Source organism: Gopherus flavomarginatus, chromosome 22 (genome assembly GCF_025201925.1).
Source record: "Gopherus flavomarginatus isolate rGopFla2 chromosome 22, rGopFla2.mat.asm, whole genome shotgun sequence".
Taxonomy (NCBI): Eukaryota; Metazoa; Chordata; order Testudines; family Testudinidae; genus Gopherus; species Gopherus flavomarginatus.
This window is the reverse complement of record NC_066638.1, coordinates 8,010,527-8,038,260: the sequence shown is the minus strand read 5'-3', so window position 1 is coordinate 8,038,260 and position 27,734 is coordinate 8,010,527. Positions and strand designations below refer to the sequence as shown.

General features: G+C 51.8%; 1 protein-coding gene across 1 annotated transcript; it reads left to right on the top strand.

The window, feature by feature from the left end:
- Window positions 1-1,778: 1,778 nt before the first annotated feature.
- TRIT1 (tRNA isopentenyltransferase 1) lies at window positions 1,779-25,955 on the top strand. Its single transcript, XM_050932186.1, is given in 12 exon segments — window positions 1,779-1,849; window positions 1,851-2,097; window positions 13,662-13,804; window positions 14,695-14,791; window positions 15,412-15,560; window positions 17,177-17,319; window positions 18,361-18,472; window positions 18,926-19,038; window positions 19,701-19,778; window positions 21,987-22,096; window positions 22,589-22,706; window positions 25,325-25,955. Coding segments are annotated over 12 exon segments (1,530 nt in total). The 3' UTR covers window positions 25,474-25,955.
- Window positions 25,956-27,734: the final 1,779 nt, after the last annotated feature.

Here is a 27,734-nt window from a genome sequence, read left to right as displayed (position 1 = left end):
CATCAGGATTAAATAAACCTGACATCTACCCAATGCAGACAAATCGAATAAAGTGTGCATGGATGTGTGCATCTCTTGAATGAGACTTTCTGTGTGTACATTAAAGATGCCAGGGTATTTTTATAAGGATGGTGTTTTACGCTGTTAAAATTACCTACAGAGAGGTTTTTAAAGGACTTTTTTAGGGGGAGGGCGAGCAGAGGCTTAATGACAGAAGGTATGAAAGATATTTAAATGAAACAAATAGGGCTATTTGTGTTTGGAAGTTACAAGTTCTTCTGGGATCAGGCAATTTGAAATCTAGTCAATTTCAAAACCAAGTTAAAAGTAGCTTTAGATGTTACACCTGTCCCTGAAGCTTCCTGCCATTTTCTGTCACTTTTCAAGTACAGCTTCCTATCTTTAAACATGCTTTTTCTAGTATTACTACATGAAGGAGACAGGGAAACTGACAGTACAAGGTAAATATTGAAACTGACTATACACACAGTGCTGCCAAAAGCACATTATAAACAAAGGGAAAGCATATTTGCTCCTGTAATCTCCTTCAGCAATCAGACTCTCAGATGTTAGCTGTAATAATAGTAAACAGTTTCAGACAAAAGCCAATTTTTTAAGTTCACATTGTCCTGTTAACACCAAGCCTTTTGGGGGGGGGGGGTCACCTCATTTCATATTGCATGTATTCTATCATTCCATGGACCATGCGTTACTCTGCAACTGTATCTGTTTTACTACACTCTTGCAAAATACTTCATGTACAGGGTGAGTAATTTGTTCTGAGTGAGTAAAGAATCATGTTTTTTCTATTCTTATCACGCTGAAGAGTTGGTGGGGGGGGGGGTTGTGCCTGGGTTGGTAAAGTTTGTGACAGTTTGGCAAGCCTGCTATAATCTCATCTCCTCCAATGATATGTCTCCTTGCTGCCTCTAGCTTTCCCTGTTGCTATGCCAAAAGATGTATGTTGCTAGGATAAGAGCCATTTTCTCTCCCTCTTCTGTATCTGTTGCTGCAGTAGAAGTCACAGAACCCCCTCTGTTACCTTGGTAACAGTCTCCTCCTACTGTCTCCCTGGTAACAGTCTCCCCCATCTTTTTCTTCCCTCTTCTCTCTGTTGCTACAGTAACAGTTGCCTGCTCCCCATCTCTCCCTGTTGCTGGTTTAGTTCTTTATCCCTCTGTAGCGCATGCGCTCAGTCACCATAGTAACATTCTCCCTCTTTCCTCTGTTGCTATGGTAACATTCTCCCTCTCCCCCCAGTCCACTTCTCATCTTCCCTTCTACCCCTCCACTTCTCTGTTGCTGCAGTACTAGGGCCCCCATAACATAGCCTAAAGGAAGATCCCTGTAGTCAGCTGCAACGGGGCTTAGCTCTCTCACTGCCAGGGCTTTACAGCGATGAGGGTGAAGCTCTGGCGCAGGCACTGGTTTCTAGGGATGGGACATGTCTGGGTGATCCTTATCCGGGGTACGGTTGTGCCCGCTCTGGCTGCAGGGCCCTTTTGTGCTAGGCGCTGCACAAACAGGCCCTGCCCCAAAGAGCAGCGGAAGCAGATGAAGCAATTGCTTAAGGTCCCCAGCAGCTCAAGGGGGTGGGTGTGTGTGTGTGTGTCGAGGGGGGGGCAACATATTCCTATTTAGGGCCCCTAGGGTGACCAGATGTCCCGATTTTATAGGGACAGTCCTGATATTTGGGGCTCTTTCTTCTATAGAGGCCTATTACCCCCCCAGCCCCTGTCCCTGCTGTCGGGTCACCCTCAGGGCCCCCGACGGGCCAGATGTCAGCCCGGGAGCGGGCACCCCAGGGAGAAGGGCCTGGCTTGGCTGGGACAGCCTCCCCCTGCAATGGGGCCCAGGGGCGCAGCCATGCCCCCTCTCTCCGTCCCTCCCCTTCTCCCCCCCCGTTCCCATAGCAGCCGCCGGCCGCTCCGCCCCCCCGCCATGGCCGCGGCCGCCGCGCGCTCCCTCTCCGGGCCCGGCCGCCGGGCGCTGCCGCTGGTGGTGATCCTGGGCGCCACGGGCACCGGCAAGTCCGAGCTGGCGCTGCAGCTGGGCCTGCGGCTGGGCGGCGAGATCGTGGGCGCCGACTCCATGCAGGTAGCGCGGGCGGGGGGAGCCGGGCCCCAGGCCGGCCGGGGTCCCCTGGGGGCAGAGCGGGGGCAGATCGGAGCCCCCCGGAGGGAGCGGGGGCTGGCGGGGGCAGGGTGAAGGGGCCCTGGGGAGGGTTCAAGGCCTGCGGAGCCGGGGTCTCCCGGAGCACGAGGGGCCGGGAGAGCCGGGCCTCCTGAGGGCTGGGTGGGGGGAAGGAGCTGAGTCTCGCTGCATCACAGATCGGAGCCAGGAACCCCCCCCCCCGGCCCTGGTTCTGCGCTTTGCGGGGGTGAACTCAAGGGCAGGCCCCCAAAGATGCACTCCAGCTGGGGGGTTGCTCTGACTCCGCAGCTCCTAGTTCTCCCTGCAGCTGGGGCCCCTCAAATTGCAAAGCCCTGCGTGGGCATGTTATCCTTAAGTCCATGCTGCGGTTTGCAGCCTGGAGCCCCTGGGCTGGCATCCCCTAACTCACCGAGGTGTGTGCAACACCCCATTCCCCCCAGTTACATATACACCAAAGGGAAATAATCCCACCAGACTGACCGGACTCAGCGTAATTGCAGATTGTTTTCTAAGAACCAACGCTGCTTACTTAAGAGGCGATAGGCGAAACAACGTGTATATCTTTCAGTTCAATCCAATGACATTTCCCTGCCTGTGAAATATGCGGCAAGTGTTATTTAAAAAAATGAACTTGCCTTCTGGATAGAGGCTCTGTGTTAATTTTTTCAAGCTGGGAGACCCTCAGCCTCCAGGTGTTGCCTGGCCTAGCGCAAAACAGGGCCTGGAGGCGCTTAGGATGGTGTATAGGAGTAAACCCATAACTTTAAAACAGTTTGGGACGTCTTTGTTCACCGGAACTTGGCGAGATCTCTACAAACAAGCCAAGTTTGACTTTTCACTGGGAGGGGGGAGTGGAGTGCAATCTGTTTCTTTGTTTTTTAACACATGCATGACTCAAAAATGGTGGGGCTGATTTTGTTCAAATTTCCCCCCAGCCAAAAATAATTTCACCTTTGGAATGAGACGGGGCCTGGACAACTGAAACCCAGAAAGAATCAGTATGAGAAGTAACAAGCCCAGGGGATGGAGAATGGAAGCTGAAGCGCACATACTAGCGCTTATAAGCACAGCTTCCCATCAGGATCCTCTAGCGTGGACTTTTGTTGTGTCTCATTGAAGTCAATAACTCTGCGGAGCACATGAGACCTCCCTAAATAAATCCCAGTGCAAGGTCAGGGGCTTACAATGTTTAATAAAACAGAACAGCAGCTCACGGCCCTGTTCCTGCACTGAACTCTGTGTAGGTGGTCTGTATTTGCATGGAGCCCTGTTACTCTGGGAGGAGGGGGTCTGCCACTGGAGAGGTCATTGTAGGAGGAGGGGCCAAATGAAGATAATGATCCAATTTGGAAGCTCAGTCGGTGTGATAGAAGTCACTGCTTAGTAAAGGGACTGGCTGGATCAATAGGCTTGGCAGAATTCAAATGTGTTATTTTTATAATTTTGACAGACAATGTGCTTATTTTAAGCAGTTTGTATCCATTTAAATTTTCACAGTCATGAGAGATTTTTTGGGGAGAAGGTCAGACAATAATTATTGAATATCAATAGATGTTGAGATTAAAAAAGTTTGAGTTGATATCTGTCAAAACACAAATTGCCATCATCACATGTCAAATTCCACAAAGTAAACAGCCTTAAATCAAACTCTTATAAGTGCTCAAGCAGCATTTTCGTTCTGTTTGAAACGGATGTTTATTGACATTTACCAACAAAAGACTAGTCCTTTTTAGCCTAAAGAGAAATAATATTAAAAACAATTCTTTATTAGTCACTAATGACACCATCGATCATGAAAGGGACAATGTCATCTTAAAAAGCCCATGTAAACAAATCAATTTCTTTAGCTATCTTACTAATAACATCTTAGTTTATTACAAGCGAAGGATGTTAATGCTTCCATTGTACCTGTCACTCTGTTTTATTTCCTTTTTGGATTTCTGTTAGCTTGTACAAGGAAAATCAATGAAGTAAATTTTGTTTTTGTTGATAGTCATGTTACTGAGGTTCTTAGTGTTGTGATATTTGGGTTTCAAACACTGCAGAGGGGTTGTTATTTTAACATTTTTCATTGTTTTGTATTAAATTGTGGCAATATTCCGATAAGCATCTTTTTTTACAATATTTTAATTTGGTGCCAAATTTAAGGTGTCAGTTTTTACCTTTTCAACCTGAAGTCATTTTTTAAAATTGTGAACGTGTTTCCCTTCCCTCTGCGCTGTTGTCTTTTTGCACCTCACTCAGTTTAGACATTGAAACTGGACTTGTTGCTTTTACTTTCTGGTTCTTGTGTATTAGCTCCCAGCTGCTGTTTGGTTTCTGAACACGGGAGGGGGGGATAGTCTAGTAACTCTACTGAATTTCAAACAAGTAATGAAAACGCTTTTGCTCATGTGGGAGATTTTAAAACGTAGGGAGGTGGGGCTGGGGAGTCTTAGGCCTGAACTAAGTTGGCATGACAAAATGAACATAACACCGTGAAGCTTTGTGCAGCATTGTCATGGTGTCTTTGAGGGGTAGCCTCCTTTGGGGGAGGGATAACTCAGTGGTTTGAGCATTGGCCTGATAAACCTAGGGTTGTGAGTTCAATCCTTGAGGGGGCCATGTAGAGATCTGGGGCAAAATCAGTACTTGGTCCTGCTAGTGAAGGCAGGGGGCTGGACTCGATGACCCGTTGAAGTTCCTTCCAGTTCTAGGAGATAGGTATATCTCCAAATTTATGTATTTATTTATTTATTTATTTTTACCATCAATTCAAGTGCTTGACCTAGCTATGTTAGAAAGCCACGTGCGTATGGGAATATCTGCTGGAGTCACGAGGTGAGGAGTCCTTTATGCTAACTAGCACTTAGAACAGTTTTCAGGAGGCCAAGTATATTCCTAGTGAATGGTCTGCTAGTCCTATAGAACGGTTGTTATCACATTTGGGGTTCCGACTCCAGGGTAGATCACAAAGGGGTTTTCATAGAGGGAGGAGGTAACCTATTTTTCTCCGGAATCTAAGGCCCTGTCTAGGTAGGACATTTCAGTGCAAGTTAAGTTATCGGGGGTAAATCTCTCTAGTATAGCATCTTCATTAGGGATTTCCACAAGTGTCACAAAGGCTACATCTGCCCTATGAGCCAGGGTTTGATTCCTCTGCTCGCATACATCTAGTTGTGCCAGTGGGGGTATAAATAGCAGCAAAGCTCCGGTAGCACGGATGGTCCAGGTAGCTTTGCCGTGACGTATGCGATCAGGGCTACACTGCTCTTTGTGCTCATGCTAGCTTGATGAGTGCTGTCTCTAGTATGTGTAGATGTAGTGTATATTGATGTAATTGCACTGGTACAAATGTTCCTAGACTAAACAAGCCCGAAGCTTTCACTGGACGGATTCTAGCCCGGCTGGCGATGAGGAGAAACTTGGCAAGGGTAATGGACAATGATCAAATGAATGTGCACTGGATGTGAATGCCGATTTAGGGCACAGTGAACTTTCACAAGTTACTGGGTGCCGTGACTTGGTTTGGCTGGCGTAGCAGAAATGAGGCTGTCATGGGGGGTCACAGGAGAAAAAATGAATGTTATGGGAGGGGAAAAACATCGGCAGCCCCTATTTTAGGAATATGGCAGGTTTTTTATGGCTAGGATGAGATGTTTCTGCTGCAATAAGGATCAAATCCTCATCTCATGGAAGTCAATAGAAAAACAAGCGATTCTGGCTCTGTCCTGACTTCTCTGCAGAATTGGCTGGGACTGGCCTGCTCTCCGTGTGGCCTCTTGAGGCTGCCAGATAATGGGGCAAAGGGTGCCTGTCAGAGGTACTGGGCAGCCTGAAGACCTAGTGTAGATTGGAGCTGGTTGACACATCCCCCACTTGTGTTCCACACAGCATGGTGGATCTCTTAGCAGTTGGAAGAATGTGTCTCCCTTCTTTCTGGTAGCGTTCCTGTGGCATATGCCTCCCCTCTGCATAGTCCAGAGCCGGCTGTAGCCTTCGGGCCTGAGGATCCTGGTGAATTGCTGTGTAGGGCTTGATTTGGGTTTCTCAATCCTTTTTTAACCCTGCCCCCCGTCCCTCATTCCTAATTGACAGCCACCCGCTGCATGCTGAGACGGCTCTATCCAGTCACGGAAGGCACCTGGCAAAGATCTGACAAATGCGGACAGTGGTTAGGGAACTGTTTGAGTCAAAGCTGGGCCCGAGGAAGGGGATGGCAGTGCTCCGAGACCGCCTGCTCTGGTGATAGTATGGCCAAGGCCTGGTTCGCAAGGACCCTTGTATTTCCCAAGTGTTCTTGGTGCCTATGGATCCTGGTGGCTGAGTTATGGATCACAGCCCCCTCTTTGCATGGCTCAGGATGTCAGGATCATCTAAAGGGGCTTTTACTCTTTTCATTTTGTGTTGTCATTTCTCACAATCCTAATGAACCTCCTTTAGGAGGAACAGCAGCTCTCCAGGGCTGCCCTGGGGAAAACAGACAGAAACCTACCAGGTGCTTTGCAAAAGATGTGCTCTGGCGTAACCCTGTTTGCAGTGCCAGCTAATGGGAGACAGCTAAGAAACAAGTGGCCTTTTCCTTCCTTTCACATCAGGCTGCTGAATGACCTTTCTCCCCATACCACACTTGGGGAAAATTCCCAGCCAAAAACTTCACGCCCCTCTTCAGAGCTGTATCTGTCTTAGGTACTCAGCTGGCCCCGTTACTGTCTGAGCAAGCCCCTCCTAATCTGTACCATGTTTATCCTTACACACCCTGCTGAGGCAGGGAAGTGCTCTTCTCCCCATTGTACAGATGGGGAACAAAGAGGCTGGGGTCCAGATTCCGCTGAAATCAGTGGAAGTTACACCTCTAAATACCAATCTGGGCCTAAGCGCACGTCCAGACTAACCCGCGGCATCGGCGGGTTAAAATCGATTGCTCGGGGATCGATATATCGCGTCTAGTCTGGACGCGATGTATCGATCCCCGAGCGCGCTTACATCGATTCCGGAACTCCATCAACCCGAACGGACTTCCGGAATCGACACGGAGAGCCGCGGACATCGATGCCGCGCCGTCCAGACGGGTGAGTACCTCGATTTTAGAAATTCGACTTCAGCTACGTTATTCCCGTAGCTGAAGTTGCGTATCTAAAATCGATTTTAATTCCTAGTCTGGACGTGGCCTATGTGACTTACCTATGGTCACCTATGAAATCTGTGGTGGAGCAGGGATTTAAATCCAGATCTTACGAAGTCTAGGCAATGATGCTAACCACTGGACCATCCTTCCTCTCATAATGCCAACGATCTCGTAGAGGCTAGGCTGCCTCTGAGTTGTGCCTACCACTCCTGACAGTCTAGAAATGGCCCACACGTGGTTATTGTGTTACCCCATCTCCCCCACCCTGATGTGCCCGTTGTGAGGTCTTGTCTTCTAGACTGGAAGCCCTTTGGGGCAGGGATTGTCATTACGGTGTGTTTTTAATAATGATTGGCATGATGACTTTCACGGCTGCGCTCTGTGCCTCAGTTTCCCCACCTTGATACTCTCCCACCTCTGCGAACTAGATCCATGGATGAATCCATTACATGGCCCACAGCTGAGTGCTCTAGCAGTGCTGAGTGGTGTTATTCCCAGTGTTGCACTCAGGGGACTGGTGTCCAGGTTGCTGCTAATCTGTTTTGGGGCCTTAGACAGTAACAAAGGCTTATCTGAAACGCTGGCTGAAATAGACATGAGCGTACAGCGCAAGGAGATCTCTGCGGGGAGGCCCTGAAGCCAGCCAGCTGCTGGAATCTTTCTTTTCTCTTTGCTCTGTGGGTGTAAAAGGCTCCCTTTGTTCCGCTCCCAGCCCACACACTGACACCACATTCCTCCTCCTCTTGTTTCCAGATAGCCAGGGAGCCTCTCCCTCCGTGTTTATTCTCAGGAGAACCTTGAAGGGTTGAGCATGCCCTGTAAATCCCAGCTCTGCCCATATAGGGCGCAGGGGCTCTTTTATCCCTGCTCCCACCCCCATCAGCCGCCTCCCCTGCAGCTAGTCAAGTCCAGCCGTTAGCAAGAGATTTGTGTGTCCCTGTGATTTCGGGGAAACAGGTGTGAACTAGGGGAGCTGAAAGGCTGTTGGGCCTTGCCTGGGCAGGGTGGCTTCCCATTGACTTCCACCGGCTTTGTATCAAGCCACAGCAGACCTGAATTGCACCAAGCAATTACCTCCCCTGGGTCTGACTGTGTTAGATAGCAGAAGGTAATCAATAGGCTGTAGCCAGCCATGGGGTTCGCCGGCAGGGAGCTGGCTCCTGGGCATCTCCTTCTGTCTGCTCTGAGCCCTGTTTGTGTTTGTGCTCAGAGCTGGCTGCATTTCCACAGGACTAGTCCATTTGGTCACCCTCCTGCCCCTTCCGCCCCTACGGAGACTGCCTGGAGGCAGTCGCTCCTCTTCTTGATGCTGTTAAGGGGGGTGACTGGGGTGGGGCCTGGTGCTTTCAAAGCATGGCACCCAAGGGACAAGTTAAATGAGCAAATGAATCTTGTTTCTCTCTGCAGCTTCCTGAAATGAGATATGACATTAGAAGGACCAATCCCCCCTCTGCCCGTCACGGGGGTCCAGTGGAGGAATGAGGCCCAAAGAATTTGGCAGATATTGGCAATGGTCCCTTCCAATCTGCTGACTGCTTTGTAGGGGCCAACATAAATTCCTTCTTCCTCCCTGCCCTTGATCTCCTGAGCGTCCCATGTCATTCCAGGGCATTGTTATTAGGAGATCACCTCGGAAACCCAGCTGAGATCAGGCCCCTCGCTGTGCCTGGCGCTGCACAAGCAGCTGATTGCTGCCCTGAACAGCTAGTGATCTAAACAGACCAACACAGGGTTAAGGGAGAAGGGCTGTAACACAGGAGCAAGGGTGACAGATGGTACCTGTCAAGTTAGTGCCATGGTTTGGTGGTTTTGTTTTGAATGGTTTGGGTGTGGTTGTGCTGGAAGGAGAATTAGCTAATTAGAGACTAAGGGGGCTAAGGAGAACGCGGGAAAGATGGAGTGAGCTTGAGTCAGAGAAGATATGGAGGGTGTTGGAGCAAACAGCCAATCAGCTCTAGGGGAGAATGGCCAGAGTCAAAACGAGAGGAGAAAGCGATCGGGCACAGATGACATCGGCAGAGTTGGCAGGTCCTGCTGCAGCTGATTGTCTGTGCTGCTGCCGGCCGAGGCCAGGACTGCACAAGACAAGGTTTGCTGGGACGGTTCTACCAGCATAACTCTGCCGGCAAACTCTCCTCATGGAGACGCAGCTTGTACCAGTGGCGTCGATCGCTTGAATGAGGGAAATGAGCGATACCAGCAAAAGGACTCTGTTACTGGTAGAACTGTAACCGCACTAGGGCTTTTGCCATACAGACGTGTTGCAAAACGTCACCTCCCTAACTGCCACTGCTATACCACCAAGGTTTCCAGGGTAGACGTGGCCTGAGTCTGGGCAGCCCTTCCCTGAGCTGGCATGGTTGGGGGACGGGGCGGCCTTCCTTCCTTTCTCCCTGTTGGGTGCAGTTACTCAGGGGCCCCGTCTGCAGGGAAGCGAAACATCTACAAACTAGAGGGAGGCCCTGGGCTGAAGGTGTGCGGGGTGGCTTGCTCCATGGTCCTCCACCTCTCCCTAGCCAGTCACCAATGTGATCCATGGAGCGCCACTTGCAGGAGGCTGCGGGGCTGAAGGGTTGGCAACTTGCAGAAGTAGAGTGGGGATGAATCTGGCTCTGTACGTCTGGCTCTCCGGTGCCACAGGCTGCTCTTGCCCCACCAAGCCAGGCTCACAGGGCCTTAGTCCAGTGCAGGCATGTACAGAAAACTCCAGCCCGTGAGATCCGCCTCCCTGGGAGCCGGCCCAGGGGCTGAACCCCATGGTTACAGAGCAGGGCCTCAGTGGGTGTCTCACACAAAGAAGACACAGTCCCCCTTACAGCGTTGAAATCTGATTGCCGAACAGAGAGGCTGCTTTATGAGCAGTGTCTTTGCCCGCGCACACGGCACGGAGTGTCCTGGGGGAGCGCTGGGCTATGGACTCTAATCTGGGTTTGTTTGCAGGCTCTTTAGAGCAGCGGCGCAGCTGCTTCTCAGCATGGGCTGCCAGCAGCATCCGAGGCTCTTTGTGCTGTGCCAGGCCAGTGCCAGGGTCCGTGGGCATACAGCACTGAAGAGACTTGTGCCATGAAGCATGCAAGGGACACATCCACCAATGTAACAACACGCTCTTCTGAAAGAGCTCTCCTCATGGGACCCTCATAATTCCTTGGAGCTGAGGCTCTACATTGCAAGCGAGGCTCTGATATTTACACTGGGTAGTTCCTTAGTTTTGGCCATGACTGGGTATTTTCACGCCCCAGATGGTGAATCCTGAGGATGATCTTGATGTTTGTGCTGCCTGGATCCAGAGCTTGGCTGTTTACAAAGAGTCCTTCAGAAAGGTTGGCCTGTTTTTAAAAAAAAGTATTGCCTAAATCAAGGAATGCGAGCTAGCGGCTAGTCACCAGCCTGGGAGCCAGGAGATCTGGGGCCAGTCCCAGCTGTGCTGCTCACGTGCTGTTTGATGGGCAGGTCCTTCCTGAGTGCCTCTATTTCACTAGAGAGAACTCCTCTACCTCACAGGGGATGTAAGGATGTGAAGTGCTTTGAGATCTTCACATGAAAAGTGCTCTGAAGTCTGTTTCCTGTTCTGCAAGGAGGGAATAGGCAAAGAGAGGGGATTGAATAGCCCAGCGATACCAGACTACCTAGCTGAGGGAGGTTCTTAGTCAGGGGCTCAGAAAATAATCAGATCCAATAGTGCTCTCTGCACTCAGTTTGATGACTGTGGTAGCAATTCTTTTTCTGGTCCTGAAGGGGGATGGTGCATCAGGTTTGATCCGTGATTGTGCATTTTCTTTCAGTAACTACTCAGAACACACATCTTCCAGAGTGCACCATGCACTGTACTACACCATTGCAGGAAAGGATACAGATAGGTCTGTACGTCCATTCAGCTGCAGGGACAGCTGCAGATGGTATGTGCAGAGATGTGCACGCGTTGTGTGTGGCATGCAAGTCTGTTATCACCAGATCAGCACGCGGGCTTGACATGATTGGGATGCTCTTCTCTGCACTAATGGGGCATTGGTTGATTTGGGCTCTGAAGCATCCAGGGAGCTGAATTGCTGCCTCTATGTGTGTTTCTGCCATGTGAAGTGGTGTCAGCTGGGATGGGGGAGGGCTGATGCTTACCCAGGGTGGAAAAGAGCAGCTGCAGCCACAATGGAGAATTTCTTACTCCTGATTGTCATCTCTCTGTTTTTCTACCTTGCCAGCTTTTTTTGATCAGATTTCCACTGTAGCCTGCAGCCCTTTCAGACCAGGGAGATAAACTCTGCTGTGAGATCACTCCAAAGAGAACGCAGCAGTCAGAGCAGCTGGCTCTGGATAATCTCATGTTCCTTTTGTATTAGACAGAATATAAGAATTTGCCCACCCTTTGCAGCACCTTCCACCTGAAAAGATTGGCGTGCTTTACAAAGGTCGGGAGGCATTGTCTGTATTTTACAAGGAAATAGGCATGCAGACGCAAAGTAACTTGCCCACAGGTCACCCAGCAAATCAGTGGCACGGCTAGGAATGGGACCCAGGAGTCCTGACCCCTAGGCCCATGATAGGAAATGTTACAAAGCTGACAGAAATGAGTCATATGTAAATACACCCAAACTGAGTTGGACTTTCTGGTCAAATGGTTATTTCTGCCAAAGACCCCTTGGATTTTCAGCAAATGTTGAAAATGGAAGGGCCCCAGCTACAGGTGGGGAACCCAGTGTGTCTTCGATCTTCTCAGAATAACAATCTAGTGCTAGTCCTTTGCCCTTTCTGGACACAGGCAGGGTTCTCTCTTCCCCAGGTGCCACCCCCACCCCCCAGCTTAGCCTTGCGGGGCGTAGGCACTGCATATGTTATCCAAACGCCCATTGTGCCTCACTCATCAGGTACCATGAGTAGGCTGACCAGATAGCAAGTGTGAAAAATTGGGACGGAGATGGGAGATAATAGGAGTCTATATAAGAAAAAGCCCCAAGTATCGGGACTGTCCCAATAAAATCGGTACAGCTGGTCACCCTAGCCAGGAGGTAGGGGAGTAGTGTCCCCGATTTTACTGACGGGGAAGCTGAGGGGGAGAGGTGAAGGGGACTCGTCCAAGGCCCCGCACAGGGTCAGAGTCGTGAGTTCCTATCTGCCCTCCAAAGGGAACTGTGTATCTTTTTAGAATTGTGATCTAACTGATTGGGCACTAGACTGGGCCAGAGGGGACCTGAGTTCTGTCACTGGCCTGCTGTGGGCAAGTCATGTCCGCGCGTTGTGCCTCTGTTTCCCCATCTGTGAAGTGGGGAGGATACTGACCCTCCTCTGTAAAATACTTGGAAATCTACTGATGAAACGTGCTCAATAAGAGCTAGGTGGTATTATTGTAAATGGAACCCTCAGGGTTTTCTGCATTGCGCTTTCCCACTGGGATTTCCTGTTAACAGGATTGTAGCCTAGACTAAGGGTGGCCATGTGGTCCCTGGGCTACTTAACACCTGGAGGGATCCCAGTGTAAGCAAAACCTCAGCCTCCAGCTCTCCAGGCATTTCCTCTGCAGCTCCCTTACCATTCTCCCCTCCCTTGTTGCCCTCGCACTGGTTCTTGGGGCTTGCACCCAGGACCCTTTGAAGCTCAGAATTCCCATTGTCTGGATACTGAGATTTGGTAAATATCATCTTACCTCTAAACCTGGAGACTTTGATTCTATTCTAAGGGCCTCTAATCCCGTGGCAGAACTAATGCAACTCCAGAGAATGGCTGCCCCCTCTCTCTGGGGGTTGTTGACCTGAGCTGATATATAACTTTTTTCCATTGTGTACCTGGCCGGACGTGTCACCGAGCAGGGGAAACGGGTGATAAGCTCAGTTTTTACCGGGGCTCGGTGGAGTCAGTCGGTGTTTGCAGAGGGCTCTCGTCCCCAAACAAGACTTTGTGCTCTGTTAGGGGCCCTGCGTTTGGACAGAGCTGCACCTGAACTTTTACCAGCCAAAGTGCCTGGTAAGGTTCGTGAAGACAGGCTGTGATCTGAGGACGACACTTCGGAGCCGGGCTTGGCGAGGTTACCGTCCCTGATCAGTGGCTCTGCCCTTGCTCTCCTATCGCTGGGTCATTGGAACACGCTTGTGTCAGTAATGCACGTGGGGCTGTATCTGGCCCTGGGGCAAGCAGATGCTGTCCTGGTTGCGAGTCTGCTTATGCCAGGGCTGAAGCCGGCCTGCCTTTGCATGGCCTGGGTCCTGATCTCTGGCTGGGTCAGAGGACTGTGCGAGAGGGAAGAAGGGGAATATTTTGAGAGCATGAAGGATTAGCTGACCTGGCCTGTGGTCATGGGGCTGGGGAGGGAGAGCAAATCCCTCCCTTTTCCTGTGTGGTTGGAGGGTGGGGGGAGGCTCTGTGAGGAGCGAAGGGGAATTGGGACCCTCATCTCCTGCTCTCTGTGTTCCAGGTGTACAAGGGGCTGGACATCATCACAAACAAGATCTCTCCCCGGGAGCAGGCTTTGTGCAGACACCACATGATCAGCTTTGTGGATCCCTTGGTCTCTAACTACACTGTGGTGGACTTCCGGAACAAAGCAGCCGCCCTGATATCCTGTCACAGAGCAGTCTGACTGGCCAGACAAATACACACCTGGCTCCTCCCTTCCCTCCCTGGCCCCTTCCCTGCACCTAGGCCTGGGCGATTGCCTAGATCAGCCGCTCGCTCTCTTCCAGGAGCGGCTTCCTTAAAAACTAAAGCTGGCGAGAGAATGTTAAAGGCGGTGGGAAGATGAGCTGCTGCTTTTGGAGAAGCATTAGCTTGTCCAGACTCCTCTTTGTCCATGTGTGGGCATCTGGTCATCTCGTGTCAGGCCAGACTCCGTAGCCTGCAAGAGGAGCAGCTCAGCCACCAACGTTTTCTAAAAGCAGTGCTGCTGGCATGATGGAAGGCACTCAAATTTGGGGTTACCCGGGCAGCTGTCGGGGAGAGCCCTCTGCCTTGCCGCGTGCCACCTGCAGCATTAGCGCTGGGCCTGGATGTGGCTAGTGGGGAGAAGTGGAGTTGAGAGGGGGATGATGATCTCAGCCCAAACCCAAGTTGGTCAGGTTTGAAATAGATCAGTGGAATCATGCAGGTAGCCCAGGATTTGAGAGTAGGTGCTGGTCTACTTTATACCCAGCTGCAGCAAGAGACGCAGTGACGGTGCCATTGTCCATTGACAGATTAAAGCCAAGTTTAGTTTGTACTGCAGAGAGGCTTGAACAAATGTATCTGTGTCCCTGAGACATGCTATGACCTAGCAGTAGCAGGGCTCTTGCTCAGCCTGGTTCAGTCCTGTCTATGCTACAAGACCAGACTGGATTTCTGGAGACGTGGGTAGCAGCCAGACACAGTTGTTTCCATGGTGTAGACGGACTCTGACAAGCTCCCTTTCCCTCCATCGAATCCTGAGATTTTGCAGAGCCCTTCTGTGTCTCATGCTCCTTAACCGGGCACATTGAAGATATATTTGCTCAGGAGAAGATCCCAATTGTTGTGGGAGGCACCAACTATTACATCGAGTCCCTGCTCTGGAAGGTCCTTGTCGATACCAAGGTAGGAGGTCTAGGGGGGCAGCAGTTCCTGGGCGAGGCAGGTCCCCTCCTCACTGCTGGGCTTGCTATGACTGGAAGCAGATTCGCCTTCCTACCTTGAAACGCTGTACTATGCCTATGTAACCCTCTTTGCAGAACAACATACCAAGTTCATCCAGGTAATGCACTCCTTCGGGAGCAGCCTAAGGCAGTCGCCAAGAGATGAGGACATGCTTGCATTGCATTAGCATCTTGTTAGCTGAGTCAGCACCCAGCAGGTGCCTGGAGGCAGATTACTGGTGCTGTGGGTGGTACTCTATTGCAGAAGGCTCTTGCTGCTATCCCTAGCCAATGGCAGGGAGCCAGTGCCCTGTGCGAGGTGGTAGACCCGGGAGTTCTTTGGTAAGCTCGTAGGCAGCAACTCTGCTTGGAGCTGGGCCTGAGGCGTGACGTTTGGTTCTGGCTCTGCACCGCCCCAGAGCTCGGGGAGATTTGGCTGCCCCGGTTTCATTTGGGCTCCTTTCTGGTCTGTCCCACTATCGCCCCCTTAGGAAGCGGAGGGTCCCACGCGCAGCAGGTTTGAGCTGGGTCTCGCTTTGACCTGCAGGAACATTTGCAGAGGTTTGACTTTGTGACCCACAGGAGAAGACCAGCCCTTCCCCTGGGCGAACAGCTGACCGGAGGGTGGAACTGGAGCAGCTGGATGGCTGCGAGCTCCATTGCCGGCTGAGCCAAGTGGACCCGGAAATGGCTGCCAAGCTGCATCCCCACGACAAGCGCAAAGTGGCCAGGTGAGCTTGTCTAGCTGGAGAGAGCTGATCTCGGGGGCACTGCGGCACGTGCCGTTGGCAGCCTCCCTTGCTATTTCCAGTTAGAGTCTAGCTGTTTGGGCCTCTCTGCAGATCTGCCATGGCCAAGCCTCTTGCGGGGAGGTGGGCACGGTCACCTCTTGTCCACCTTCCGATGCACAAACTTTGCTGGCCTCTTGGTAGTTTCCGTTGCCACTCACTAGACTAGTGTGGAGGCTGGACAGACAGGGGAGAGGAGTGTGAGGGGCGTGGCTTGCATGGAGTGACATCACAGAGAGGGAGGAATTGGATCTGATCTCTTGGGGGTTCCAGCTGATGCAGAGAGATTTTGGGGTGCAGGAGGAGGGTGGTTCTCATCTCTCTGGCATTGGATGAAGAGCAGTCTCTGGTTCTTGGACTCTGTTGGATCAGCCAGAGACTGGGCGGTTCTTGAGGATCTAATACCGTTGTCCAGAGAGACGGGGCAGAGCCTTTCTTTGGGAGGCCATGATCTCTGCTATGGGCTGGTGGAGGTGATCTGACAGGGAGAGGGAGTGAAAGTCCCAGCTGCTGCCTGTGACACCAGGGTGCGATTTGCATTTATTTGGGGGTTTATGAAATGTGCTGCTCAGTCGGCAGGGAGACAGCTGGAAACAGGCAATGGAGGTGACTTTCTGCCCAAAGCCAGAGGGAGCAGGTCGTCGTTCCCCACCCCCAAGTGACTGGAGCGGTCTAGCCCTGTGCCTGGAACGTCACCCAGCTTGGGCTCTGAAGGGGCCAGTGTGGGAGCCAAAGCCCAGGGCCCTCTGCAGTGAGGGCCCAGCCCTGACTTGCAAGCCTAGGGCCTGTTAGCAGGAGCATCCCTGCTGCTCTTGGAGGCATCAGCGAGGATGGCCAGGACCTCCAGTGGTGCTAAATAGGGTGGCCATTGGCAACCGGTATAACGCTGCCTGCGGGCCCATAGGACGCTGGCCGCGCTGTCGGCTCTACCTGGCAGGGGGAGCAGCAGCAGCTTCTCTGGAGCTATTTAAATTGAAAGCTGCTGTGCTGGCTGAGTAACATACCGCGGGGCTGTGGGAACGGGGCCGCGGCAAGATTGGACTTGTCGCCTCGAACAGACTCTCCCAACCCAGCCCTGCCCGCAGGTGAAGCGGAGCAACGCCCACCCCGTTCGCACAGGAGAGACGCAGTCATTGTTCTGCTGGCTGCCTCTCTTGCTCTGTGACCTTTCTGATCTGTGGTACCAACCCCTTCCCTGCAGGGACTCTTGACGGGAAGAGGCAGGACGGGTGCCAGCACCTCTCCCCTACCCCCGTAGGGCCTGTCTCAGCGTCATTTTGGGGTGGTGGTTCTTATGGTCGGCCAGCTGGGTGCTCCATGCGTTTCCCCCCCCCCCCCCCGCCCCCGGGCTCTTCCCCAGGGAGCTGGTGGTTGGCTCTGGGCATACTCAGTACATCAGGCTCCAGGAAGGGGCAGATATCTTTCCCCCAGGTGGGAAGGTTGGATTTTCCTGTACATTCAAGGTTCCCTCTCGCCGTATCCCTGAGGGCACTGGGCAGATGGAAATCTGCTCTGAACCCAGCCTCTGAGCTGCCTCTGTCTGTCCATCTGCTGTACAGGAGCCTGCAAGTATTTGAAGAAACTGGGATCCCCCATAGCGAGTTCCTGCATCGGCAGCGAGAGGAGGAAGGTGGGGGCCCATTGGGGGGGCCTCTGAAGTACCCAAACTCCTGTATCCTGTGGCTTTATGCAGACCAGGCAGGTAAAGAGCGGGTTCTGAACAGCCGCCATCTGGCTGAACGAGCAGAGCCATTCCCTGGCCAGGGCCGGCTTCCTTTTGTGCCTGAAATGCAGGACAGGCCTCTCCCGTCCCAAGTGTAGTCTCCTCATTTTGCTATGTAGCAACCTCACCCAGTGCCTGGTCTGAGCTGGGGAGGGTCCTCAGCAAGGAGAGACCCCAGCTAAGCAGTGTAGGGTTAATGTGAGCCCCCCGCCCCCGATGGTGAGGGTGCCCTCTCTTTAGCCCTGGTGATTCCCACTCGTACCCTCCAAAGCAGTCCCCCTTCCTTGGGGCTCACCCCCACACTCCCTGGGTCAGGCCCATGTGCCCTGCACAATGGGGTTCTGATGGTGCACGACTCCTAAGAGTTCTTAGCGTATCACCCAACACGAGGCTGGATCTGTCGAAAAGGATTGGAGTTTTGCCATTGGCTTTAATGAGAGCAGGATTTGGCCCGTGACTGCTCCATAATTCTCACAACCCCCGTCAGTAGAATTATTCCAGTTTTACAGATGGGGAAACTGAGGCAGGGAGAAGTGAAGTGACTTGTCTAGGCTCAGACAGTGGGATTGTGGCCACCTTGGGAATACAACCCAGGAATCCTGTCCCCCGCTCCTGTCCTCTGTCCATTGGCTTGTTCCTTGGCAAGTATGGAATGGCCCAGTGCTGCCATCCAGGGATCAGAGCGTGAGTTCAGTGCTCAGTCCCTTGGTCGCTGGTCCCTCTTCCAGAGCTTTGGCAATGGTGCCCCTGGCTCCAGCAGGGAGGGGGCATTCGATGTGGGAGTCACACAGTGAGAGGGGCAGCAGGTTTGTGAGTGTGGTGATGTCTGGGGTGGAGCGTACGGCTGGCAATGCCCCCCCACGAGGATTTAGGGTGCCTGGTGATGGAGCCATGCGCATGGTCCTCGGGAGGTCCGGGGTGCAGTCTGCTGCCGTGGGTGTATGTGGCTGGGAAGCCATGCACTCTCCTTTCTGCGAACGCAGCTCTGGGTGTTTGAATGGCTGTTGTGATCTCTGCCAGCTCTAGATGAGCGGCTGGACAAGCGAGTGGATGACATGGTGGCAGCGGGGCTCCTGGAGGAGCTGCGGGACTTCCACCGGCGTTACAACGAGGAGAAGGTGGCTGAGAACTGGTGAGTGTTCGGCTGGCTGCTTCACGCTCAATTAATCCCCGGTTGTTGCAGGGGCCTTGAGCATTGGTGCACCTCAATGCTCCTGTTCGCTGCTTGTGGCCCACTATACATGAGTCTCCTGGAGAGCCGAGTACTTGCGCTGATTGTGGCTGAAGGGCTTGGTGTGGGGGTAGTTAGAGGGTGGTTAGTGGCCTGTAACATCCAGGATTGGGCTGGTGTGATGATACCTCCTGGCTGTAAATCCTGATGCCAGGCTCCTCGTGTGGGCACCTGGACATCCCCTCCACATATCTCTGACCCAGGCCATTGCTGGGATCGCTCCCATGCGGTCGGTGATGGCTGTGCTGCTCTAAACCCGTGGGAGCTGCTGTTGTGGGGACACAGCACAGAGGGGGGCAGCTCCTTGCTCCAGCGCACCGGGGTTGACCCGCTATCTGTGACCTTATTCTCTAGCCAGGATTATCAGCACGGCATTTTCCAGTCGATTGGCTTCAAGGAGTTCCATGAGTACCTTACGACAGAGGGGAAGTGCCCAGAGGAGACCAGCACCTTGCTGCTGGAGAAAGGTGGGAACTGCTTGCCCAGGAGGCTGTCGCTTGCTCACACCTGAGGAGGGTCTCGTATCTACCCCTACCCGCACTTTGCAATGGCCCAGGAGGTCCCAGCCACCCATGCCTGACAAGCCCTGCAGTGCAGGAGATGCAGCTGTCACTTGGCAGAGTCTTGAGCAGGGTCTGGTGCCCCTTGGCCAGCTGAACCAGGCTGTCTCCCTGGGGGAGGGCTCCCTGGAGCTGGGCTGCAGGGTATCTCCCATGCTTAGAGGCTGAGGGAGATGGAGACTCCTTTGCCATTGCTTGGTGAGCCAGGAGTTTGCTCACTTTCCCCTTAGTCGGATCCAAAGATGGAGAAGATCTGTTGAGGTCTCCAATCCACCCCCTTGGAGCCCTCTGTAGAATCGTCCCTAGAGTCTGTTCCTTGGGGCTTTGCCCAGTCGAGTTTTAACTGTTCCCCATGATGGTGTTTCCATCACTTCCCTTTGGAGAGTCCTTCCCCTGCTGAGAGACCGCCCTGATCATTAGCCTAGAGGTCACCCCCCATTAGCCCGGCCACCCCCTTCCTCCCTCGGGGTTCGCACCTTCCCACACCCTGCCCCACGCCTAGCTCCCACTAGCTTCTTTAACACCCCTGGAGTCTAATTCACACCTGCTTTGTTACCTCCATTCGAAAGGGATCCAGGCCCTGAAACTAGTGACGAAGAGATACGCCCGGAAGCAGAACAAGTGGGTCCGAAACCGCTTCTTGAGACGTAAGTGTTTCTATCCCTTCTTCGCTCCCGCCCCTAGCTGCCCTGGGAGTGTCCCCTCCCCTCCCCTCTCATCCCTCTGCCCTGATCTGCTCTGGGGAGTGTCCCAGCCCTCCTCTTTCTCCTCCATCCCTCTTTGCAGCGTCCTCCGCCCTCCTGACTGGAGAAGGGAGCCTGCTGCTATTGGTGGCTGAGCGAACTCTGGTTTGTCAGTTGATGTCCAGCCCATGGAGGGGCTCCGAGTTCTCCCAAGGGGGGTGAATTGCATACAGGTCGTGCTCTGACCCTGCTCCCCGCAGCCCCCCCTCCCTGCGAAGAGCTCTCCTCCGCCATTGTGTTTCTACGGCCAAGGCAGCTCTCTGGAGGGAGGGGGCCGGACCCGACGGGGCGGCTGGATAAATAGCAGCATCTCCAGGCAGAGACCACGTCCAAGGACAGTTACGTAACACAGCTCTCCCAGGGCCACCGAGGGAACCGTTCCTGCATGAATTCCCTCCTGCTGAGTCCCATGGACGTTCTCTGCCTGGGTGCAAGGCCGCCCGCTCCACAAATTACCGGGATCTGTCCAGCAGCCTCTGCTGTGAGTAAGCTTTGAGTGTGTCCTGTCTTCAGGCTGCCTAGACACATCAGGACGTGCTGTTCCTGCTTAGCTCCCTGCCCATCTGGACCAGGTCTGCCCAAGACCTTGCTGCCCCGGCCTTGAATGTGGTCATTCCCCATCCCACCTGGAGTGGGCGTTCCTGAGCTCCCTCCCAGGCCCCCTTCAGTGCACCGCTTCCTGCTTGTCCAGCTGTGACAGGGAGGTCTCCACCCCTCCCAGGAGAAGCTTCCTCATTGCTGGCTAAAATCCCAGCAGAACAAAGCCCCACGTGCCACCCGTCCCTCCACACATCCCCTCCTCCTGTGCTAGCTGTTGCTGGCAGTCGGCTCCCTGGCTGCTCACAGGCCAGCTCTCTCCTGAAAGGGGCCACGGGAGATTTGCCCGTCGTGTTTACCTCTCCCCAGGAGCCCACACGCGCGCCGGGCTGGAGTGAAAAGCCCCACTGACAGCTGCCCTCCAGATTAGGAGCTGCAGCCGATTGGTTGTTAGGGGCCTGCCATGGACACCATGATGGCAGGAAGCCAGTGGGACTTCCCTTTCCCTGGAGCAGGGCCAGGATCAGCAGCTGGGAGCTGAGCATTTGTTGAAAGGTGGCTGGTAGGGGCAGGAAAAAGAAAAAGAAACCCAACCAGGCCAAAAGACTGGCTTTGAACAGGGTGCAGAGCTTTCCTGGGGCCAGGTGCATGGCATTCACGTCTCACCTTTCTGCCGAGCAGCAGGTGGGAGACAGGTGTGCCTTCGATCGGCCTCTGAAGAACCTTGCTTGTGGTTGGCCGAATAAAAGGCAGCACCTGCCGGATGCCACAGCCTTTGATGGCTTTGTCTGAGTGGCGAGGCGCTCGCTCTGCCGGCTGGCAGGTGGGTCCTGGCAGCACGGTGGGGGAGCGACATCGCTGGGGAGCGTGCACTGCCTGGTTTGCAGACATCTCTGTGTTCTGAGTGCCAGGCAGGCCTCTGGAAGCGCCAAACGCCCTCACGTTGGCTCCAGGAGGCAGATTGATTGGTTTTCAAGTAGCCCCACATCAAATGCAGGCGTTCAAATGAAGCACACCCATTGCTACCTGCAGACGTGTCCGCAGCACATCCACCTCTGCGGCCTCGTTAGCTGTGACCGCTGTAAATAAAGCAACCAGGCTCACAAGCAAATACCTGATCCAAGCACCAGGCTCGAGCCTACCTAGAACAGGTGCACCTCACATAATTGCTACGTGCTGGAGCCATCTGGGTCTCCTCTGCTGGCTGAGTGAGCATGGACTTTTCCAGTGGACCATGCTGGTGGGAAGTGGGTTGTAGTTATGAAGGGAGCACAATTTGCTTGGCTCTTGCCAAGCTCTAGATGTTGGGTTTGCTTTCCTGCTCCTGGATTGCAAACTGCCCTGCTGGACCCCGGGGTTGAGGAGGTGCAGTTCCTAGCAAACCAAGGTCTCCGGTAATCCTGTCTCAGGACTGCTCTATCTCGGAATGTTGAAGGACAAGCTGGTGAGGATAATGTGGGGCCTCTCCAGCGAAGGGATGTTCGGGTCCTGCGGCCGCAGTGCTCAGGAGTAGCGTGACTGATTGGCTGGGATACTGCTGGTAGCTAATTGCTTCTGCTCTGCTTTTCTCCCTAGGCCCTGGACCCAGTGTGCCCCCAGTGTATGGTTTGGAGGTGTCTGATCTCTCCCAGTGGGAGGAGAATGTGTTGAAACCTGCCCTTCAGATTGTGGAGAGCTTCATCCAGGTGAGCTTCATCCGTGGCCAGGGGTCTGTGTGAGCAGTTGCTTTGGAGAACCTTATTAAGTGTGTGTCTGATCTCTCTGTCCTGCGCTGGGTGGGGACTGTTACCAGAACTGCAGCGGGTTTCTGCTACAAGCTGAGATCTTCTCCCAAGAGCTTCACCCTGGGAGTTTGCGATCTCCAGGCCTCTGACCTAGAGCTCACTCTCTCCTAACTCCAGGGGCTTCCTCTCTACTCCTCTGGCCTCCAAACTTGCCCCTCTCAGGCTGGCCATGGGTTCTTGCTATGTCTCTAACTCCAGATTTCCGACTCTGTCCTGCTGTTACCAAGGAACACCCAAGCATGCCCCTTCTCTCATACTGGGAGGAGACGGACTCCATAGCTCCGACCCTCGAAGGTCAGGAGGAAAGCCTCATATCTTCAAATCCCATGACAGTGGCAGTGACAAGAGAAACCTCGCTGAATAGAAACTGACCTGACACATTTATAACCTCAGGGGCGGCAGCCATCGGCAGACCCTGTAAAGATGGAGAGCGAGATAAATGAGGACAAACGGAGTCATCACATGTGTGAGCTCTGCAACAGAGTCATCATTGGGGACAGAGAATGGACAGGTAAGATCTGGGGGGTGGGGATGGGGGAGGGAATATATATGGGACAACTTAAATGTGGAGATTGCAGTTTGTGCAAAGGGATCAAAATGAGTCCATAGATACCTGCTGTTGGCCATATGACCTTCATCACATGATCTCAGGCTTGCAAGGATTGTTTACAGCCCTCTGATAAAAGCAGCCACTTGCAAGCCGGGAGGCGGTATGTCAGCCATGCCACAGCAGCCATCTGTCAGCTCTTACCACCGGGCTGGGGAGAGGGAAACAGTAAAGCTCACGTTCTCTTCTGGCAGTGGGTGGTGGCAGCCCTCTCCGTCAAAACACGCTGCTTAGCGCATCACTTCTGAATTTGTCAGAGTTCGTTCGGAGCCGCTGATCCTTGCTAGCAATTCAGGAGGGTTAGAGAACCTGCACGGAGAATTTTGTTTCTTTTACAATCCATTTTTTTATTTAAAAGCAACAATAATTTACCCTGGAAAGTTTTTTAAAAGTTGGGTTTGCTCCAACATTTACGTTTTGTAAAACTAAAGCTTTTTCCAGATCTAACGTTGATAGGAACATTTCCATAAGTTTGAAAATTGAATTTTAATCTCATTGGAATCGAAATATTTTAAACACATTAACACTTCCCTGAAGCTCAGAACCTCAAAGTGAAATTGGCTAGAAACTGACTAGCAACAAACATGAAACTGACATCTCTATCTTTGTTGTGCAAACTGAGTGAAATGCTGAAAGCAAATGCAGTATTAATAGCGAGAACTAGGTTTTAAAGATTAATTTAGTTTTATTAATCCAAGGAGCGGCTTCTAACATAGGTAGGGAAGTTGGTGTTTTTAATGTAGCAGTTCTCTTTAATATGCTTAGATCATAAATGTAGTTATCTGGTTTTTAGTAGATCTGTGTATTGTCCTAGTTTGAAGACATTTTAAAAGACATCCATACACACCAAGGAGAGAGTATCTCTGAAAGAGCTGAGAGCCCACTCCATGCTGCTAGGCACAGGAAGCAGCATGACCAGAGTGGTACTTTCATAAGCAACAGTTACAGGGCAATAAATTCCTTTTCTGGGGGTGTTGCCTAAGTTCCCGGTTATTAATAATATTTATTTATCCTTGATCAATGCATCATCCCCTGTGTCCATCCATATTTGGCACGAACCTATGAATAGTGCCGGAGCAGTGTTGGGGGGAGGGAGGACGCATGTAGAGCTGAACTGAAACGTTGCCATTAAATGGAATCTTAACACTACAGATTTAAACACACGAGGCAGGAAATGAAAGCACTGGGGGCACAAAGTCAACTTGAAATCTAGTCAGTTTCTAAAAATGAGTTGGAAATAGTTTCAGAAACTGCTCCTGGCCCTGATGGTCCTCTCAGTTTTTGTGTTGTTGTTTTTTTTTTTTTTTTTTCTGTTTTTTACAATTGCACTTTCATGTTGTTTAAAATGAAAGACTCTCACAAATGACAGGAGAGACATGTACTGTCTCCATTAAACTTTGGTACCACTTGTAACAAGATTTTAGAGATGTGCGATTTCATTGCAACCTGATGGTGTCCCAATAACATTGCAATAAAGTACCAGATTTGCATGTAATTTTCTTTAGAAGGAGCGCCCCCCACCCCAAAAAAAAAGTCTGGAAAAGACCCTAGGGCCCCCATCCTGCAGACACATATGCACATGCTTAACTAAGGCAATGTCTACACTGAAGTATTGCTGCCTGAACTATGGTGCCATGATTAGAGCAGCAGAACCCCCCGAGTGTGGAGGCTGTTATACCAGCATAAAAGTGCTTATACTGCCGTTACTATTCTGGTTTGGTGAAGCACCTTATGCCGATATAACTGCATGTACACTGGTGCTTTGCCTGGCATAACTGTATTGTAAATGAATCATACCTCTTACGAACATAGTGACGCCAGTAAAACTTTGAGTGTAAGCCAGGCCTAAGCAATGGGACTGCTTGGGTGCTTAAAGGAATGCACAAGCGTGAGTATTTGCAGGATCAGAGCCTACCTGTGGCACACCTGTAGGTGTTAATATCGTCCAGTCTATAGACACACAAAACACCCAGCTGTGGCATATTGTATATAAAGACATAGTCTCGGCTTCGTGGTGCTGCAGACAATTGTCCAACTTCACGACATGATGAGATACGAAAACCGTTTTGTGATACGAGTCTCGCGGCAGCTGTTCCTCGCTGAGGGCTAGACGCGTCAGCAGTGTGGAGGTCACCCGTTTGTGAGTCTTTTGGCACAAAAATGGTTTTGCGTCTCTCTTTAAAGTGCAGAGTGTGTGTGTGATATAATATAATGTTTATCCATTTGGATTATTCAAGTGAGTGACAGGATTTTAAACACACCAGGGCCTTTTCCTTTAGTGCAAGAATGAGTTAGAACTAGTTTGACCTAAAAGGAATATGTCTAGGAGACTGGAACAGGGGCTAATGGGGCTTGAGAGCTGGATCCTATGAGGTAATGAGCATCCTTCCTCCTCCTCCCCGCCTCCCCCCAGTAGTGAATGGGAGTTGAGGGTGCTCAGTACATCACAGGACTGGACGAGTTGGGTGTTTACTTCCCCAAGATCCCCTGAATCACAAGCTCTGCTTTATCTTTGCTCTCAGCTCACACAAAGTCGAAGTCCCATCTGCACCACCTGAAGAAAAGATGGAAGCTGCACTCAAAGCTCAGTGCTGTGGAAAGCCGAGTTAATGTCACAGAGACTCAAGGAGTCAGTGAAGGGACAGAGAACTTGGGACAGGACAGAAACTAGGCTCAGTTCTGCATCTGCCAACCAGCTGGGGAGCCGGGTCAGCAGCTGTTCTATCCCCGATGGAATCGAGATTGAATGGAGCAGAGCGCAGGAAGGATCTGGGGATAAGCTGGGTGTCTTGCTTTCAGCATCCTGCTGTAGGCAAGAGCGTATCCTCTTCACCTGGCATGAATGGGGCGAGGATCCCCAAACTTCTCCAGCCCAGCCTGAAAACTGCTGAACCTCCAAGCAAGCTCATCAGGAGCAACCGAGCTGATTGTGTTTTTAATTCTAGGCAGTGACCCAGCATCCCAGCCTTGGGGTTTGATCTAGTTTGCTGGCATTTGAGTGAGGTGTCTCAGGGACAGAAATAACTGTGTTCGTACCAGCCTTGGCCAAAAGATTAGAGCCACATACTAGGGAATTCTCACTGCTTTGATTTATTTTTTATGGAGCCTTTTTTTTTTTTTACATCTAAATAAAGTAGAAACGTTGGCGCTCTCTTTTTGGTGAAAACGATTAGCCCTCTGGTTTGGTAGCTCTGATGTGTTCCAGGCTTCCCTGAGCTGCTCACGGGCCTGCATGTTACCCCAGGTCCAGCCCTTTTCTCCAGACATGTGTTCTGCAGAGCCTGAGGAACCCATGCACCTGCCCTTCGTGTGCTGTGCGCAGAACGTAGTCTTATCTCTCTGCATATTGTAGGTGGTGAAAGCACCAGCACCTGTTAGCACCTTTGAAATGATCTTGACACTGGACTAGAACTAAAATCCCTGGAGTTGACAACAGGTGAGTCTATCCTAGCTAAACCCTGATACCCATGGGTTTATGCTGTGGTTGGACATCCATTGATGCTTGGAGAGCAGAGCCGTACCTGGAGCAGATGTACTCCTGTGGGTTTCTTTGTGGTGGTGAATGCATCTGAGCTTCATTCTGATGGATCAAAGAGAGATCCAGCTCCCCTGCCTGATTTCCCGGTGTAAAAACCATTCTGTCTTCAGACTGGGCTTGTGGGAGTCTTGATGCAAAGGGAGCAGACTGTCTTTTGGCTCAGGTTTCTCCCATGGGGCTTCCAGCCTTCAAAGCACAAGGTGTTCCTGCAGCTGCCACAGAATCACTGAATGGGGCCAGGATGAGATGAATGCCTCAGGGCTCTGCCCACTTGGGAATGGATTGAATGACTAAAAAAGTCTCTCCAGACAGATTCCCTATTGCAGGCACTGGGGATGGATCTTTGGTTGGGGATTAGGTTGAATTGCCAGGACATGCTCTCTGGGTCCCCTATGTTTAATTATTAGAGGGGTAGCCGTGTTAGTCTGGATCTGTAAAAGCAGCAAAGAATCCTGTGGCACCTTATAGACTAACAGACGTTTTGGAGCATGAGCTTTCGTGGGTGAATACCCACTTCTTCAGATGCACCTGAAGAAGTGGGTATTCACCCACGAAAGCTCATGCTCCAGAACGTCTGTATGTTTAATTGTTTCTGTAAATGCCCTGAAAAGCAGCATCGTTGATTTGCGTGACCACTGGGGTTAGCTCAGTCAAGCTAAAGCCAGGGAGAATTTGCAAATAACATGTCGCTCTTTTGCCCTGGAATCAGCAAGGGCTGAACACCGGCGTTGAAACCTTCCGACGTTGCTATTTTGTAAGGACTCTTCCCCTCCCCCTCTCCGTGTCTTCCCAGCCAGGGTCAGGATCATCCAGGCAAACTCTGTGAATGAGGCCGGGATTACAGGGAGGCATCCAGTCTGCCTCACGGACCATGTGCTGTCAGATGACCACACTGTTAAAAATGGATTTAATGGGCCTAATCGGTTTAATATGAACTCCACTATCTCCATAGATTAACAGTGTTATGCGACCAAAATAGCTGCTGCTAGTCTGCATATTCCATTGACGATCCCATTAGCGATGGACACCGAGCTGCAAGTGGGGGCTTCTCCCTTCTCCGCGATGTTGTGTGTGATGCTCATGCTTCCTCTTGTGCTCTCTCGTGGCAGGGGTAGGAGGATATGGCCCTCGTGACTGTAGGTTCTGTTTCACTATCTCATTCCTCCCGTGATTGAGCTGGGAAATGAATCCACTGGTGGAAATGCAAAGGGTCATAGATTCCAAGGGACCATTATGGTCATCTAGTGTATCCTGTGTAGCACAGGCCAGAGAATGTCCCCAGAATAATTCCTAGAGCAGCTTTTCCCACTCACGATTTAAAAATGTTCTGTGATGGCGAATCCACCCCGAGCCTGGGTAAATTTTTTATTGCTCCCGCTGTGAAAAATGGATCT